Source organism: Cornus florida, unplaced genomic scaffold (assembly GCF_030987335.1).
Source record: "Cornus florida cultivar Cherokee Brave unplaced genomic scaffold, ASM3098733v1 CherokeeBrave_3.0.0_Hap2_Chr11, whole genome shotgun sequence".
Taxonomy (NCBI): domain Eukaryota; kingdom Viridiplantae; phylum Streptophyta; class Magnoliopsida; order Cornales; family Cornaceae; genus Cornus; species Cornus florida.
In genome coordinates this window covers 121,325,132-121,342,587 of record NW_026775581.1, presented here as the reverse complement: position 1 = coordinate 121,342,587, position 17,456 = coordinate 121,325,132, and the positions used below count along the sequence as shown (strand labels likewise).

The window sequence follows — 17,456 nt, the reverse complement described above, 5'->3', positions numbered from 1 at the left end:
CACTGCAATTTTTTTAAGTATCCGTACATGAATGTTTTTCCCCATCTTTTTCTGTTTTACACTACATAGCAACTGTGAAACTCATTATGCTTAGTTGATGAACACAAATTAAGTAAAATAAACATTTATTTACTTTAGAACCTATGTGACCCTAACTTGAGATGATCTTAGTCAGAAAGCAAAAAATGCAAGTGGTTAGACATCAAAGTAGCAAAAGGAATGGCATAAACTCACATAAATCAGTACTTATTATCGAGTCTCAGAAAGTTTGAAAAGCCTCACATATTTAACATTAACACTGGACAATCTGAACAAGAGTTACAATAATTAAAACTGAAACTCAAAACGAAATATGGCCGATAACTTATGCTGTTCTATGAAAAAATCCCCACTGACATCACACTGCTTCCTAATCTCTGTTGGGGAAGTAAAAGGAAGGACTGCTGTAACTTTGGTTGACATGTTCTTAGCGCGGTAACAGCAGTGATTGGTGTTCTGACCTCGAACTAGAATGATGAGAAGATGAGAGGTTCAAGTTCAGAGTGGTGGGATTGAGTCATGGCTTCTACTAATCCTGGATTGAAAGTACTTTCTACCGGACGAAAATTTTCTACCGGACGAAAGTGATCGCTTCATTGAAACATGCCCCTTCTGCATACAACTCCCAAATGAAGAATTCAGTCTGAATTTGCTTGAACTTTTGTTCACCCTCTTAGCAGCTACCTCCAAATTTGGTTTCTTTTCTTGTACTGACATAGTACCCGAACACCCTTCATGTTCCACCGGAGGAATGTTAGCCATGGCACGATAAATCGTCGCAGCAGAAGATGAATCCATTGAAACTGACCTCCTCACAGGTTGTAATTCTTGTTCCACAATAGGCCTGTGGTCTGCCAGATCACTAAGGACTCGAACCCCACAACTTTTGGTACCAAAATGATGTAAATCTTTCTCCAAAGCCTCAGCAATTGGCCCTTCTTCAATTGGCAACGCACCGGAACTTTCGGCTCCAACTCTAGTTTCACTAGTCTCATCTTCTCCCAATCCGTGACTTCCCAACCCGCCATAATTTTCCACATTTTCAACCCGATCATCCTCTTCCCTCGATCCCAAATCACTCGAATTTGGCTCCCCAGTGCTCACATGAACATGATTTGTGTCGCAGACTATGAGAGCGCGACACAAGGGACAATTTTTATGCGACCTCAACCAAGTATCAATACAAGGGATGTGAAAGGCATGGCTACACTTGGGCAAAAGCCGAAGACACTCATCTTCTTGGAACTCATTCAAGCAAACCGAACACTCAGTTCCTTCAATCAACTTATCATCTCTTTTGTACTTGAACAGAGTAATCGAATCGATAATGGACTGTTGGAGGCCCACAGTGTTGATATACCAAATGGGGTGGTCTATAACAGGACCTTGATCCTCATCGAAAGAGTCTTCACGGGTCTCCTCAAATATTGGAAAATTCCTCCTCCTAGAATTGGTTAAGTCTGAAAAGTACTTCAGAACAAGAAGAAAATAGCCAACAAAAAGAACGGCCAGACCAAGAAGACATAACATTATGATCAAAATTAGTGAAATTTGATTATTTTTATGGTGTTGAGGATAAGCAAGAGACTGAGGACATGGATAAACATGATCAGCAGGAGACTGACGAGGACAAAGTGGAGGAGGGGAAGAAGGTGGAGGGGGGAGAGGAGGAGGTAGAGAAGATGGAGAAGGTGGAGAAGGTGGAGGATTTCGAGGTGGTCGTCTATTTTGATTATCATTACAACGGATTGGTGATACAAGTAATCTTCGATAATGAAATGCCATTAAAGAAATAGAGGAGGATCAAAACAGGGGTATAGAGAGAGATATACCTCTTACATGAGGAAGCACACAAAGATAGTATGATATTTGGGATTTTCCAAACACCACATATTGTGCCCTTGAATTGATGAGAATGGGTTGAATTGAGTTTGATTTTTGTTGTATGGTCCAGTGGAAGACTTGGAAGTTTACTTGGTAGTTTCGTTTTTGGTTTGGCTTGTAGAAGTCAATGGACTCCATGAGGCATTTACGCGTTAACGTACTGATAAGGATTCAAACACCGGGAGAAATTAATGTGTAAATGGACCTATTTTCTTGTGGTGCCACAATAGGACAACCCATCTCCATTGATTGGTTCATTGAGATGGTTTTACTAAGTAATTGACAATTTGACACGGTGTTCTCTTAGTGACCATGGTGGAGTATTTGATGGGGTTCAATCTGACTCATATATTTATTCAAAAGTATTAATTTTCAATCCCAAATTACTACATACGGGAACATGGAACATGGAAATTCTATAATATTTCATATATTCACACCAACACTTTTTTTCAATTACATTCAACCGCTTTTTTTTTTTTTCAATATATATAATTGTCCTTCAAAAAAGTGTTCAATATATACAAGGTAAAGTGAAAAAAATTCCTACAATTATGTTTGAATTTGCAAATAACACTCTTGAATTATAATTTGTACATAAAATTCCCTAAACTATCTCATTTTGTTGCAACATACCCCAAGAACTATACTATATTTCATTAAATGACCATAATGCCCCTTCTTATTGAATTACATTTAATATATTTTTCTTATCTAAATAAATTATGAAAAAAAATTCATACTAATTTGATGAGATAGTTTTCATTAAATTTGCAAAAATTTACCTTTAATTTGTTAAATTAATTATTTAAATAAAAAATTTTAGTAGAAATTTTTTTAAAATTTAATTATTTTTTTAATTTTTATTGAATATATTACATGAAAAGAAGGTATTTTTTCAAAAGTATTTTATTAATTTTTCATCAATATATTGTATGAAAAAGATATTTTTTTTGTGATAAAAATGTTTAAATTGGTCATAATACGTTTTATTATAAATAATAAAGTTTTAATAATAAGTTAATCAATTTAGAAAATGGTAGTTACAAATTTATTTTTTTTTCCATTTTTGTGATAAATTGATACTAATAATAAATTTAAGGTAAATAGTATAATTAATACTTACAGAGAAAATATTTAATGAGAAAAGGTAAAATAGTCTTTTGTGATGAATTTGTTCTTAATTGCAACAAACCAATAATTATTTACAAAAGGATAATAGTTTAGGGAAATTTTTTGCACTTAACCCTATATATAATTTTGGAGGATTATATAATTAGTTCATATAACCAAATACAAGGGAATGGCTAGCCTTCAAAGAGATTCAAACGTAGCAGATCAGGCACCTAAGGAGTCCAAATGGATCAATTGTTGCCATACCTGTAAAAATTATTTGTTATCCTTTGGTTAAGGTTAAGCTGAAGAGAACAATTGTTGTTGTGTAATTAGATTTTCCAATGTATAATGCTTTAACTTAACAACAAAATTAACTTTTTCAATATGCTTTAGAGAATTTCCTCTCATTTCCTTTTCTTAGTCAAATCAAAGAAAAAGAAGAAATTGGGAGCCTTGGTTCTAATTTATTTTAATTTGATGAAAATTTATTTCTTGATTCTATGATTCAATGACTGGTATTAAAAACCAAAAAAAAAAAAATTCACTAAATTATTACTCTTGCAAGACTCGGAGTTCTCAATATCATTCATAGACAGAAATATAGTTCTTTTGAATAAAAATTATCCTTATATCTCGGTTTTATGTGTCAAAATTTAATTAGACGGTGATACCAGACAATTAAAATTTTCACTTTTGAGTGTGCAAAAAACTATGGACACATAGTCCTTTTGGAGGGTCCACTTTTCATAACGTGGTTTTGCAGTCTGCGGGGTGTTTACACACGGTTGGAAGTCTCGTTTAGGAATCTCTGTGAATGATTTAATGCAAATTAGTTTGGGAAAAAGTTGCAGCATCAGTTTCCTTGCATGGGACCCATTATTACTAAGTCTAACAAATCAAAAAAAAAAAAAAAAAATGGGTTACCTTTGTGTGTCAGCACAAGCAAAGAATTTCCCAGTACCATGGTCTCAGCATCTCAAACTTGGCTCAATATCCAAGTTTAATAAGGTTAATTAATTACTCGGTGTTAATTTTATTATAGGTTACTTAAATCAATTTGCTTTTTTCCTTTATAAAATAACACACAAGGAACTTTAATTATTATTATTATTATTATTTTTTGGTATAAAATACCACACACCCACTTTGCTTTTACACTAGAGTCTTTACTTCTTCTTTTTTTAATAGTATTATAACCTTATTAATTTAATTTTTTTTTAATTATATACCTATAAAATATTACTATTATTCTACTCCTCTTTACCTAATTTTCTGAGTCCATCCTTCACTATTATGTTGCTTTTGAAAGTGTCAAATCATTTGAATTTGAAATCAAAAGTAATTTAATTTAAAATTTAGGGTAAAGTACAATAACTTCCCTAAGCTTTGACATAAAAACAGTTAGTTACAAGTTGGTCTATTTTTGGATAAAGACACTCTCTCAAATTTTATAAAATTGACAAAAAGACCATGACAATGGTGAATTGATTTTATTACCATTTGATATAAAATTGACAGATACAATTGACTTAAATACTCTTGAATCAAATAGTTTAAATGAGTTACCGGGGTACAACCCATCTGAGAAACTCAATTTTTCATCTCAAACCACCATACACCCAGGCCGGCCCCAAAGATCTGGCCGGCCATGACATCCACCACCCAAACCTATATATATTTATAGACATATGCATATATATAGGTGTAATGAGTGTATAAGGGTAAAAACATCATTTAAAAGTGTTGATATTTTATAATTTAAATTAATAAAATATTAAAGGGCAATATTGACTTTTTATAATTTTTAAGAGGATGTTTGGATCCAATTTTTGACAAAGAGGTGTCATTATTAAAAAAATAAACCAACTTATATCTGACTATCTTATGCCAAACCTCAGGGGTGTCATTGTACTTTACTCTAAAATTTATATTAAATTTCTTTTGATTAAATTAAAGATATACTCACATCGAACACTCACAGTAAATTGTCTAACCGAAATTTTTAATTGACTATTTATAGCCAATACAATCAAGTGGAGGTGGACTTCCTTATTCGTATGCAAGAATCATTTTTTTCCCTTAAATTAAATTTCTTTTGATTTTAAATTCAATGTAGCAATTCATTGATATCATAATTAGCCTGAGTTAATTAAGACTGAATTTGTCAATTTGAGTTAATATGATTATAAAATTATAGGATATACTTCTTATCCTGATAAAATTCTTATAAATTGTTACTTACATTTCCTTCTTTTTATGGCTTCTATTTTATTGGTTAATCCATTAATACTTCATCATACACACTAATCTTAATAACCTCGTTCCCCAAAAAAACAGAGAAAAACCCCCATTTCTTGCGGCACCCACCCTCCTCTCCTCTCCTCTCTCCAAGTTCAACTGCTGCTTTTCAACGCCACCCACCACCACCAACCCCATCTTCCTTTCACGCCACAACCTCTGTCAATTCCTTCCCAATTCTGGTTAACAAACACATACGTTTTTTTATATATCAAACACCTTCAAAACAATCAATCCAAGAAATTAATAGTCACGTATATATATATATATAGTCAGCAATGGCAGGATGGTTTTGGAAGAATCAGAAACCAAGTCCTGAAGGTTTGGATGGGAATGAAATGGTGATGGGTATCGTGCTTTCTCATAAGCCAGGCCTCGACCTCTTGCAGAACTGCGATTTACCTCCTCCTCTCAAGGTTTTTGCTGGGCCTGACAAGGTTTTATCATCCATGAACAGAGTTTGTGGCATGACGGTTCAAGAAGATGAATCGAATAGTGGTGCAGAGAATGAGAAATTGGATCTTTTGAAGGCGTTGCGATTGTCGCAAACCCGGGCAAGAGAGGCTGAGAAGATGGCAGCAGTTTTGGCCAAAGAGAGGGATTGCCTGTGCAATGCATTGGTTGAAGAGTCAATGAGATTGTTGAGTTATCGGCAATGGGTAAAACTGCTCGACCTTCAATTGTCAAAGTTGCAGAGGCAGCAGCAGCAAGAAGAGCAGTCATGTGAGGAGGAGGAGGAGGAGGCTGGTGGCAGCATGACATGGTTTGTGGCGTTGGCGCTTTGTTTGGGCATCACTGGCGTGGGCATTGCATTTGGTTGCAGATATTTCTTTTGATTTTTGATTTTTGATTTTTGATTTATTTTATTTTTTTGCATCTCTCTCTTGATTAAGGGTTTTTTAGGGTAGATGGAACATTTTGTTAGACACAACAAAATTAGGAAGGACAAATACACATGTAAGGTGATCGTACATGTAATTAGGGGAGGGATTGATATAATGAATAATTTAATTTTACATTTTACATTTTACATTTTATATAGACATATGAGTTCGTGGATCCAATAATATTTGGGGACGGGATCCCTGTACTGTAGTGCGGAACTGTTGGTACACAACGGAAAGATTAAATGGTTTAAATCTGGATTTAGTTTGTTCTGCAACACAATTATTTCAAGACTCCCAAACACCATTACTTGGAGCTTCAATTTATTTTAGAATGTTCTGTAAGACTGCAACACATCAAATTAAGGTGGATCACCATTATTTGGAGTAGTCACCCGAAACAATTGTATTATCGTCTCTAGTACAACACATTCAATTAGAGGTGAAACACCATTAATGTAGCGTACAAGACATTAAAAATCCAATTGCCAATATTTGAATGTGATTGGCTCTATATTTGGCACGCCCGACAAGGAAAATTAAAGATTTTAATCTAATAGTCAAGTAAATAAAAATAAAATTTATGGCAAGTTATTTAAAGTTTATTCTTGCATCAGTTGCAAATCTTCCTGCTTAGTAAATAGTAAATTTTCATACTAAAAATAAGAATAAAAAATAATTTACAAACAGTACGTGTGCGAGAAATATATTCAATTCTCTTCCCACTTGATTTGTGAATTTGTGATTGTTAAAACAGGTGGTTTTAGGTCATGCAGTAGGGTCACTTTTTCACAGCGCTGACACTCACACTCAGAAATTGACCATATCAGCTAAACATCATATGTACAGAAGCAAGCGTCGTTGGTTACTCCTACCCAGTTCCACATACGTGGTACATGTGCACCTAAACATCTGAGAAAATATACTTAATTTAAGTTAGAATATATCAATAATAATTGGGTGTTCAGACCCCAAGTGGCTATAGCAATCGTTACTACTCTCAAAGACCTCCAAGCAGACCCAGCAAATGTGCCTCCCACATCTGCACTCTACATGGTTGCACCCATTTCCCTTCTCAATCGTAAACCCACAAACAGGGCAGTTCTTCACATGTTCTTTTCCCCTGCACCACTCCTTCAGTGAGGAATCTGGGTCTTCCTTGAACTCCCGATATTTCTCGCAGGACATGTATGGATGATACTCCGAGTGACACCGAGTACATGTCTCCACACGACATGCCCCACACACAAATGGCTCACCGTAACTACCAGGATCTGCCACTTTATAAACCGAAGGGCAATCAGGCGACGGGCAAAACCTGTATGCACCATTGCTTGCTGCTACAAATGCCCCCAAAGAAGCCCTGAACAGCTCCTCTAGCTTCTCACTTGACAGTAGAGACCTCAAATCAGACAGCAAAATTAGAGCCCCACAACCGTCATGGGTACAGCGAAGTGGGAAGCTGTGGTGGCTTTTGATCGCAAAATCACATTGCTCCAGTAAGCACGTGCGGCAGAATACATGCAAACAGCCTTCAAGACGGAAACCATCCTCCACGTCACACAAGCAAATAGGACAGGCAGCTTCATTGTCTCCCTTCTGAAACGGAGTACCACATGTTTGTGCAATCTCAAGAATTATGTCTTCAACCTTTTGCTTCAACTCTTTGTTACCTCGCATGTAGATGACATGGTGGCGTAAATTAAGAGCGAATTCTGCCCCCGGTACCTTTTCTTTGAGCCCTAGAAGGTCCGGCCCGAAATTCTTAACCACTTCCTTCGTCAGATCAGGAGGAAAATCTCTACCTCGAAGACGGATTTCAAGTTGCTTGTTTTCGTGCAAGTTCAGAAGGGATTGCACTAATCTTTGCTGTGCCACATCAATCTTTTCCGAAAAACCAAATAGCCTTACACTAAGGCTACGCCTATCAAAGAGAATATAGGCTCCTGTCTCTCGCTGAATTGACTTCATAAGCATGGTGCCATCTCTGGAGAACAGAAGCTGCAGAATGGTTGGAGTGAGGCTGGCATGACTTATGGTCTTCCCTTTCATGAGATGCTCCAGAGGTCTTCTCAACTCCGCCACAGTTTTTGTAGCATTGGCAGATACCTTTACTCTATAGGAACCATTCTCATTCCTGTCTAGACAGCATTCCGCACCTGTGAACAAGACAATCCTACCTGTAAGCCCCCAGCTATTGCAAAACTGGGGTAAGTAAGCAACAGACACACCCATATTGCTCCATTCGGGGCTTGAACGAGGACCACCCCTTTGAGGAGGTGGAGATTATACCACCTATTGTAAAACATCGTTGCAGTGACTATTATTCTGAACCTTTAGAAAATGGAATTGCTCATCAAAGTATACACATATATTACTCTCTTTAAAGTATTCCTTTATCAAAAATGTCATGTCACGTGTATATGGAGATTAGATGCAACTTAAAATTTAAGAAAAAGAGTTCAAACATTACCATGTTTGTGAAACATATGAAGAATATCAAACAAAACCATCGTAGCATACTTTATGTGAAGAAGTGATTTTTAGTAACCGATTTTTACATGCCTCCAAACAAAGTTCCACAATAAATAGATGTGTGCAACAGAAGCAACCACTAAATCAATGGTGAAATATGGGCTCCCAAATAGATGAGAAAAGATAAAATACTCAAAAAGAAACACAATTCAAATGAGGAGGCCTTTCCATTTAAACTTTCTTTTACACACAGCACTAATGAAAACTGCTAAACTGTAACTTCCAGTAATCGCCAGTATTGCTGAGCTGAGATCTTGCGAATAATTTTTAGCATCCCCAAGGACATCATAAATCTTTCTTATTAATATGAAAAAACCAATATTTTATTAGATAAAGAAAAGAGAGAGGGAGTAGCCCATGTTGGTAATCTCTATGGTAAATTTTGAAAACCAGGTCGGACATACAAAAAAAGTGACTGGAGGGATCCCCAGACACCTTAAAAAAAATGTGGAATATAATAATTCTATTCTAAATGGAGGGACAGAAAAATCAGGTTTAGGAAAAAAATATAAAAAAATATACCTCTTTTCATTGGTGCATCTACAGGTCTGCGTTGAATATGTCCATACCACCTAAGTCTACTCTCCTTTATTTTCTCACTAGAAGGCGTCACACCTAATTTAACCCCAATCCTTTGATTATTAATCTTATCTCTTCTAGTTATTCCTAACATTCATCTTAACATTTGCATTCCAGCTACACGGATGCATTGTTCGTGTTTCTTTTTTAACGCTCAACACTCCGCTCCATACTATATACTTCCCCTGTTAACTTAATTGGTATTTGTTTATCGCATAAACCCCACTAGTGTTCCTCCACTTTGTCTAACCTATTCCAATTCTAATACTTACATCACCATCAATCTCCCCGTCTTTTTTTATAATTGAACCTGAGTATCAAAATCAATCACTTTGAGTAGTGGGTTGATCTTGAATTGTTATTGCTATATTATCATTCAAATTTACATTTAATTTATTCCATTTTAGATCTACTGATTTTTAAGCCTTTTGACTCTAATGCATTTCTTCGAGCTTCTAATTTCATTGTTAAGGTACCCTTAGAACTATCCAGTAGCGCTATGTTTAATTATGACTTGTATAAGAAGGGCATATATAATAACTTTGTTAAAGATTGGAGAAATAATAACTTTGTTAAAGATTGGAGACTGGGAGAATCCAACAGGAACACTAAACAAGTATCAAAAGCACAAGAGAAGATAATTTTGTGACTTGCAACCGCGGGAATAGAAAGAAATAAATAAAAAGAAAACAATGTCATATATAAAATAAAATAATAAAGCATGTATTCAAATAAAAGAAACAAAATTACTACGTCACGTGAAATACCCTTTTGATGCCGGAAGCTCGCAAGCAACGAATCCAGTTGCTCCTTTATAAAATGATAGACTGGCGCAGGACAGGATACAGAACTATGAAACAACTTCTGGCACATTATCTTCTGCCATGAGCGAAATCCAGGCAATACTTTCCCTTCAATATGCTCCAAAGCTTTTGCTGCCTCCAAATGTAAACTTCCATCAAATGTTATCAAGGCTCTCATGAAAGAATCCTTCGGTTCTGGCAGATAGACCTGGACATGAACAAAATTACTCTGGGAATTCCTTTTAGGCATGAAGGAGGAAATTTCCCTGAGAATCGCTTCTTCACAGGCACTGCATGGAGGATTTTCTACAGAATCTCCTCTAACCAGGAAAAAATCCAAGATTTCCCTCTTTGTTGCAGTTTTTAACAAATCAATAACTTCAGTTTCAGAAAGTTCTTTATCAAGTCCACTTATCACCACACTGTCCATGTTCTTTTTGCCAGCTTCACATCGACGAGCATAGTTTTTACCAATTAACACATTAGATAAATCATTCACAATGAAAGGCACATCTTGCATTGAACAAGTGACAACTGCAAACCCATTACTGCACCTTCTAGGCCAATAAACTTTCGCTTTAACAGCAGGAAATGAGAACTTCTTATGATCACCTCCAAAAATGCTCTGTGAAGGAACTACCTTCAGCAAGGAACCACTGAATTCAACTTGATTTAATTCAGTAGCTTTCTTAGCAGCATGTGGTGTGAGAAATGTTATCCTGCCCCACTTTTCCTTGTCCTCACCATCTTGTCCAGCGCATGTGAACTTGTGGATTGTGCAAATACTGCCACAGGTATTTTTCTCCAAGAACATCAAAAGCTCCTTATCATCAATAGCATTCACATGTGAATGAAACACAGAGACACTCAAACATCTCTTTTCAAGCTCAAGATGCTTTATCTCAGCACCAGCTCCAAAGAGCGCTACAGATGGAGAAGCACCACGCTCTCCATGATATAAGCATTTCTCCACACATTCATTTTCTAGCCATTTTCTTTCATACTTTATTGCTTCAGTAACATAATTACAGACTTTCTCCATGTCCAATGAAAAGGCAAACAACAGAATTCTGTTCTGATCAACATCAACTTCTATACCGATCCGTTCATCCTTACAGACTGTTCTAATACGAGAAACAAGATGAAGCAAACTACTGTTAGATTTCCCACATATTTTTTTCAGTAATGTACTGCCAAAACCAGTCAAAATTTTCACTTGCAGCTTTCGCCTCTCCATCAAAGAGAAATCAAATGAAGGAGGAGGGCAAAGGGTAGACAGAGATTCAAAGTCGAAAGCAGTTGCACAGACCAAATATTGATTAGATATTGATAAGATTTCACTAAAAACAACCCAATTTGGTCTTTGACCAAAGATTAACAATGAACAAGAAGGATGAAGCTGAAGATGTTTTCCAGTTGCTGCCACTTCATAACCAAGTTGATCGTATCCAGAGTACATGGCTACATTTTCTGCAAGGGAAGAGAGTATAACATTTTTCAATTTTTTGTCAAGTTCAGTAGTCACCTGTGGATTCCAAAGCCAGTAACTTGGTATAATAGAGTTAAGTTCATTTTTGAGAAAAATATCCAGTTCTTGGACCATATCATGGCATCTTCGCATTGATTTGGCATTTATGCTATTTTCCCAACACCACTTATTTCTCTTCTCTGGAGGCACACCCTCCCATTCCTTGTAAACAGAGAGCAGAGTGAAAAGGTCACCATTGCGATGGCAAAATTGCACCTTAAGACAATCAGATTTTAGTTTATCTTCTTCATTACCGACTCTACAAAATATGCTATTAGCATTTGCCATAACAGCAGCAAGGGCAAGGCCCTCTTTACCCAAGCCATGACAGAAACATTTGAGAATTATTTTACCAATTCGAGGTTCTATACCCAATCTAACCAAAGACCACCCTTCCGCAGTTAATTCCAAGACATCATTTTCTAGTTTAACAGCTCCTAACTGGATAAGACTTCCAATGGCCATCTCAATAGCTTTTGTGCTAGGTGCATCAACAAAATCAAAACCCTGAATATTCTTGATGCCCAGAGCAAGAATTCTCAGAACCGCAACACCAAGATGAACCCTACGGATCTCAGGTTCCTGATGAGGAGGCATCAACTCAAAATCATTTTCGGAATAGAGTCTATAACACATTCCCGGTCCAGTTCTCCCGGCACGACCAGCTCGTTGATTAGCAGAACTCTGGCTGATTCTGCAGACTCTTAGAACATTCATGCCAGTGCCAGGTTCATACCTGCTCTCTTTCACCATGCCAGAATCAATCACATATTTCACCCCCGGAATTGTCAATGATGTCTCAGCAAGATTGGTCGAAAATATTACTTTTCTTATTCCTGGGTAGTTTAGAAAGATGCGATGCTGATCTTCATAAGAAAGTTTTCCATGTAAAGGCAATGCAACTGCAGAAAGAGCTTGGAACTTTCCACAAGCCCATTCTACTTCCATCTGAGAAGTCAAGAAAGCAAGAATTGTCCCATCTTCCTCCGTTTTATGGATCTCCATTGCCATCCTCACAACTTCAGAAGCATAGGAAGCAACAACAGTAGAATCAGAAGTGCCTTCAAATGCAGAATGGACATATTTGACATTAATTGGAAAGTTTCTGCCCACCACATGAAAGGTTCCACAACCAAAAAAGTAGTCCGCAAGCTGGTTTGCGTCAGCTGTTGCAGACATTATGATAACCCTTAGATCAAACCTCTGATGAAGTAATTTTTTAATCAATGCTAAGAGAAGATCAGTGTTTAAGCTTCTTTCATGTGCCTCATCAACAATGATGCATGAAATTCCAGATAATTTCCTATCTCTCATGTAGTACTGCAGTAAGCAGTGATCTGTCATGTATATTACCTTGGAATCAAACTGCCGATCAGATGAATAAATTGGTTGATATATGATAGTGTTATCTTGATAACACCCACAACATTCCTCTTGCACCCTCTGAGACAATGAGATGGCAGCAAGTTTGCGAGGCTGAGTGCATATAATCGACTCATTAGCAGCTACTCCTGAATCAGCAAGAAACTGAACCAACTGTGTACTCTTTCCTGAACCAGTCTCTCCAATCAACACCATTATCTGTGCAAATAAATGGCCATCAAAATAAATACCAGAAAAAGAAGAAAAAAAAATCAAGCACAAGGCAACACATATGCAATCAAAAGAAATACCAGAAAAAACTCAAACTCAAAGCAACACTGTCCTTGAAGTATTAAAAGCTAAATCAAAATAAATAATTTTAAAAGGAAAAAAAAAAAAAAAAAACTGATCAGGTAAGATGAACAGTACAGCCTGCTCTCATTCAAGCTAATGATTGAGCCTCCCATCACATGTTTTACTCCTATTTCCAACTTGAAGTATCATTTGACCAACAAAATACTATTTGACCAAATGTACATGAAAAGAATTAATGAAAAGTTATGCCATCTCACAAGGTAATAGAAACTATTTAGAAAAAGCATCTAATCTTTTACTAAATTCCCTTATGCCTCGTAATATTGATTCAGAATGGGAGGGTGCAAACTTAAATATCTTCCATCTTCCAACTTTAAAATGCCATCATGACCCTCCAAGGCAATAGTAGTTTCATTACAGTGATTGGAAGGAAGAATATTGATTCTCACTCTATCACTGTATCACATATCAGTTGTTGGAGAGGATTTACATTTCTATTAACTTTGTTCAACAGTACATATCTAAGTCTTCCCATCTAGAATTTAATCCCCAAAGGCCTCTCAATTAGAAAAGTCACAGGGAAATTTCCTTGGTGATAGAATGAAAGTTAAATTCAAGTACCATACTACCATTTCATTGATTAGTTTCCATTTTCTATCAAAGGAGAATGAGCTCTAGGATTTTGACAACTCGAATGATGCCGAAACAAGATATAACAATCAAGTGGCTTTGAGATTTACAACATAAAAAGATAGCTTGTGATGATGGCCCCGGGATGTTAGAAGGAACAGGACACACATTAGAAAGCAATCGCGGAGAAAAATGGGTTTTAGAGTGGGAATTGCATACAAAGAAAAATCTAAAAAGGAAATTTGGTTAGAAACCCCCTTCTTACAGGGATTCTTGCTTGGTTGAATTATCACTGAGCATTAAATCAGGAAAGAGTTCCAGTTACTTATATTCTCAAAACAAAGGCTTCACTGACTAATAGCTCTGAAGATTTCCAAAAGAGACCAAAAGCTTCTGCCACAAATATTTACTTGATACTGCATTCAACAAATCCAAAGAACAATTAAGGATTTTGAAACAGTTTAACACCATTACATTTTTAGGGCAGCTACTTCACACAAATAGTGCCTAAAGCTAGTATAAGATCCAGTCTACCCCTTCCCACACCTCACCCCTGTTGGTAAGACTAACATTGAGGTGATGACCTTATTTCACCAATCATTAGTCTATATCTTTATTTCTCAACATTCTAATCACTAATCAACAGTATGATGATAAAAATAACTAGCAGATTTTTTTTTTTCTTTACCTAGAATCTTCTTCAATTCAATGAGTTAATTGCTCCATTTCCAAAATTAAATGGCAAACCTTATTCAAAAGAGAACCATAATTCACAAAACAAACAGAAGAGGAGAAAAAGACCTGTTGGTTATAGATTCGTTTAAGAATTTCCTGCCGGAAAGCATAAATCGGCAAACCATCCTCTAGGCGACGACACTCCCTCGTCATCAGGTTAAAAATCCAACACCATTCAAAACGTCTGCCAAATTTAAACACCTCCACGCCATCATCACAAGGATCCTCCAACCTCCCTTCAAGATGAGCAAGTATGCACTTCATGCCAGACTTAAACTCCTGAATCCTCTTTTCCATCAAATCCCTCTCAGAATTAAGCCCTGCCCTCTTATCCAAAAGCTTGTTGTGATCAATAATTCGGTTTGGCTTACTGAGAGTAGTTGTAATACTAGCAATCTCTTTCAACACGATCCCTAAATTCCTCTGCCACTTCTTCACCAAATCGCCTTCAAGAAACCCCTTCACACGCTCAGAAAATAGTGTTTTGAGCCGATCATCAAGCTCGTCCATATCAGACTCCACGAAAACATTCGGTATGAGACATGGCATAACAGAACAAACATCGTCGAGACGAATTTTCCAAAAATATACCATCGTTTCGAGTGCGTCGGTCCATTGCTGCAAAGACAAGGTTGCAGCGACAATACCCGAGTGGTGAACGGTGAAACTGTCGGCCTTCGACTTGCAATTCGCGATCAATCTCTCGACTTCGGCCTTACTGAAAGTGCAATTTTCGGAGTGAAGCTCCACGACGAAGTTAGGGGGGTGGTACTTGAAGGAATCCGCAGGGTGGTCGTTGCAGTGATTCGCCGGGAACTGGGGCTTCCGCCCTTGGTACGGTGGCCGCAGTGACCGGAAATTCGACGGAATATCACCTCTCCGCGGAGAGGAAGGTGGCGGTCTGCCTCGCCGAACGGCGACCGGAGCAGGGTTTCTACGCATAATATGGAAATTCAAAACAATAATAATAATAATAATAATAGAAACCCTAGGAAAACAGTGGGTATATGAAGTGTGGTGAGCGAGACACTAGACGAAGTGTCACTCCGAAGGAAATGCTGTGAGTGTGTATGTATGTGTATGTGCGTGACGGTTGGAAAATGACATAAAGGGCAAAACGGAAGGTTGTGTTGGGAAAGGAGGATGTATACATTGCTTGTTTTAGCTGGCTAAGCACAGTCGTTGGATTTTCTGGGGTTTTAAAGTCGAGCCCACAGATGACAGATCAAGCACCCCTTGTATGCAATTATGCATGGAGTTCGGTCGTCAAATGCATTGGGTTTGGATCGGGTCAAACACAGTAATACTCTTGATGGATTGAGTAATCTATTAATTCATTTTTCATAAATATAATATGTCAGATTATCAGATCAAAAGAAACTTAATAATAATGTAAAAGAGATTAGCAAATAATAATTTGAATTTTTTTTTTTTTTTGGCAAGGATAAGCCCGAGAATACCAAAAACAAGAGACAAAAAACGTAAATAATGTTAAAGGTATTTGACTTTTTATGAATGAATTTATAGGTATTTGACTTGAAAAAAAAAACAAAAATTAGGGTTAAGTGCGCTGAATCCCCTTAAAACTTTCTTTTCAATTTCGAACTCACGTTAAATTATTATTTTGACATTTAACTCCTTAAATTATTTGGTTGTAAAATTGTTAGTTCACTGTTTGAACTTTAGCGAATGATGTGAATGCCAAAAATACTCTTATGACCATTAAACCCATTATTATATACTATACACGTGATATCTATACATTAAAATAAAAACCCAATTTCTATTCAGCAACAAATCGTAACCAAAAGTTATTCAACTTGTTGGTGTTCTCTTTCTCTATCTATATGCGTGCGTTTAGGGTTTAGATCACATATGTATATATCAGTAACTCAACAAGTCACAACATTGCAGATCCTTTATAACAGAGGAAGGCCAGCATTATTCAACAAGAAGAAGGAAAAAAAAAAAAAGTACCATTGTAAATTTGCTTCAGCTGGGTCAAAGAAGAAAACATTGTGAATTGTTTTTAGAAGCTCCAACCCTAACCCCCTTCGAAAATTAGGAACTGACCGGTTTTATTTACAACTCTGATTGTTCCGATAAGAAATGTAATGTGTCACATCATGATTTATATTTTTGAAGAAGAAATGTAAGGATATAAATAAAAATATATATTACATTTATAATACATGAAAATGACATTACTTAGTAGCGCATTTAGTTCAAAAAATAAATAAAAAAGAAATATTCAATTTAAAAGAAAATTTCAATTTAAAAGATCTTTATCCACTAAGAAATATCACAAGGATGATGGGATCGTGGACACTTTAGACATCAAGATTAACTGGGATATCATGTCATTCTATTATAATATTATCACTAGCCAATTAAATATTAATTTTCAAAAAAAAAAAAATTAATTGAGAAGATCTTTATCCATTAGGTTGGGAGCTTGGACACCTTGGACAACAAGATTATCCTTGTCACTCACTTACTCACTCACTCACTCATGCCATTCTACTACAAAAGTACCACCAAACTAATTCAATATTAACTTAAATTTCATTTGTTCCAAAAAAAATATCTCTTTTAGACAAATGTTACTCACTATTATACATACATGCGCTGATGCGAGTCCATTAAATATTGAAAAATGATTTTTGCAATGAATTGTTAAATTTATTTATTTTAATAGGTTCATTTATATAACAAATAAAGTAATGGTGTTCACTTGTAAAATGTTAT

At 36.2% G+C, this 17,456-nt stretch overlaps 3 protein-coding genes across 3 annotated transcripts; 1 reads left to right on the top strand and 2 right to left on the bottom strand.

Annotated features, from left to right (window-relative positions):
* Positions 1-208: 208 nt before the first annotated feature.
* On the bottom strand, positions 209-2,068 carry LOC132283829 (RING-H2 finger protein ATL54-like). The gene has a single exon (XM_059785855.1). It carries the CDS (start codon positions 1,822-1,824, stop codon positions 538-540), a length of 1,287 nt encoding a protein of 428 aa, XP_059641838.1. The 5' UTR covers positions 1,825-2,068; the 3' UTR covers positions 209-537.
* A 3,547-nt stretch (positions 2,069-5,615) lies between these two features.
* Positions 5,616-6,173, top strand: LOC132282011 (uncharacterized). Its single transcript, XM_059783654.1, has one exon. It carries the CDS (start codon positions 5,616-5,618, stop codon positions 6,171-6,173), a length of 558 nt encoding a protein of 185 aa, XP_059639637.1.
* Positions 6,174-6,897: 724 nt separating this feature from the next.
* On the bottom strand, positions 6,898-15,816 carry LOC132286327 (ATP-dependent RNA helicase DEAH11, chloroplastic-like). Its single transcript, XM_059788647.1, has 3 exons — positions 14,775-15,816; positions 10,103-13,247; positions 6,898-8,380 (listed from the first exon to the last, which is right to left on the bottom strand). The coding sequence occupies exons 1-3, from the start codon at positions 15,648-15,650 to the stop codon at positions 7,158-7,160; spliced, it is 5,244 nt and encodes a 1,747-aa protein (XP_059644630.1). The 5' UTR covers positions 15,651-15,816; the 3' UTR covers positions 6,898-7,157.
* Positions 15,817-17,456: the final 1,640 nt, after the last annotated feature.

What these genes read in the sequence shown, in the direction of transcription:
- LOC132283829 (XM_059785855.1), bottom strand. Translation starts at nt 1,824, where the DNA reads ATGGCATTTCATTATCGAAGATTACTTGTATCACCAATCCGTTGTAAT.
- LOC132282011 (XM_059783654.1), top strand. Translation starts at nt 5,616, where the DNA reads ATGGCAGGATGGTTTTGGAAGAATCAGAAACCAAGTCCTGAAGGTTTG.
- LOC132286327 (XM_059788647.1), bottom strand. Translation starts at nt 15,650, where the DNA reads ATGCGTAGAAACCCTGCTCCGGTCGCCGTTCGGCGAGGCAGACCGCCA. An exon ending in AACGAATCTATAACCAACAG is followed by an intron (nt 13,248 to 14,774) that starts GTCTTTTTCTCC and finishes TTATTTGCACAG; the next exon opens with ATAATGGTGTTGATTGGAGA. An exon ending in GAGCTTCCGGCATCAAAAGG is followed by an intron (nt 8,381 to 10,102) that starts GTATTTCACGTG and finishes TCTTGTTCACAG; the next exon opens with GTGCGGAATGCTGTCTAGAC.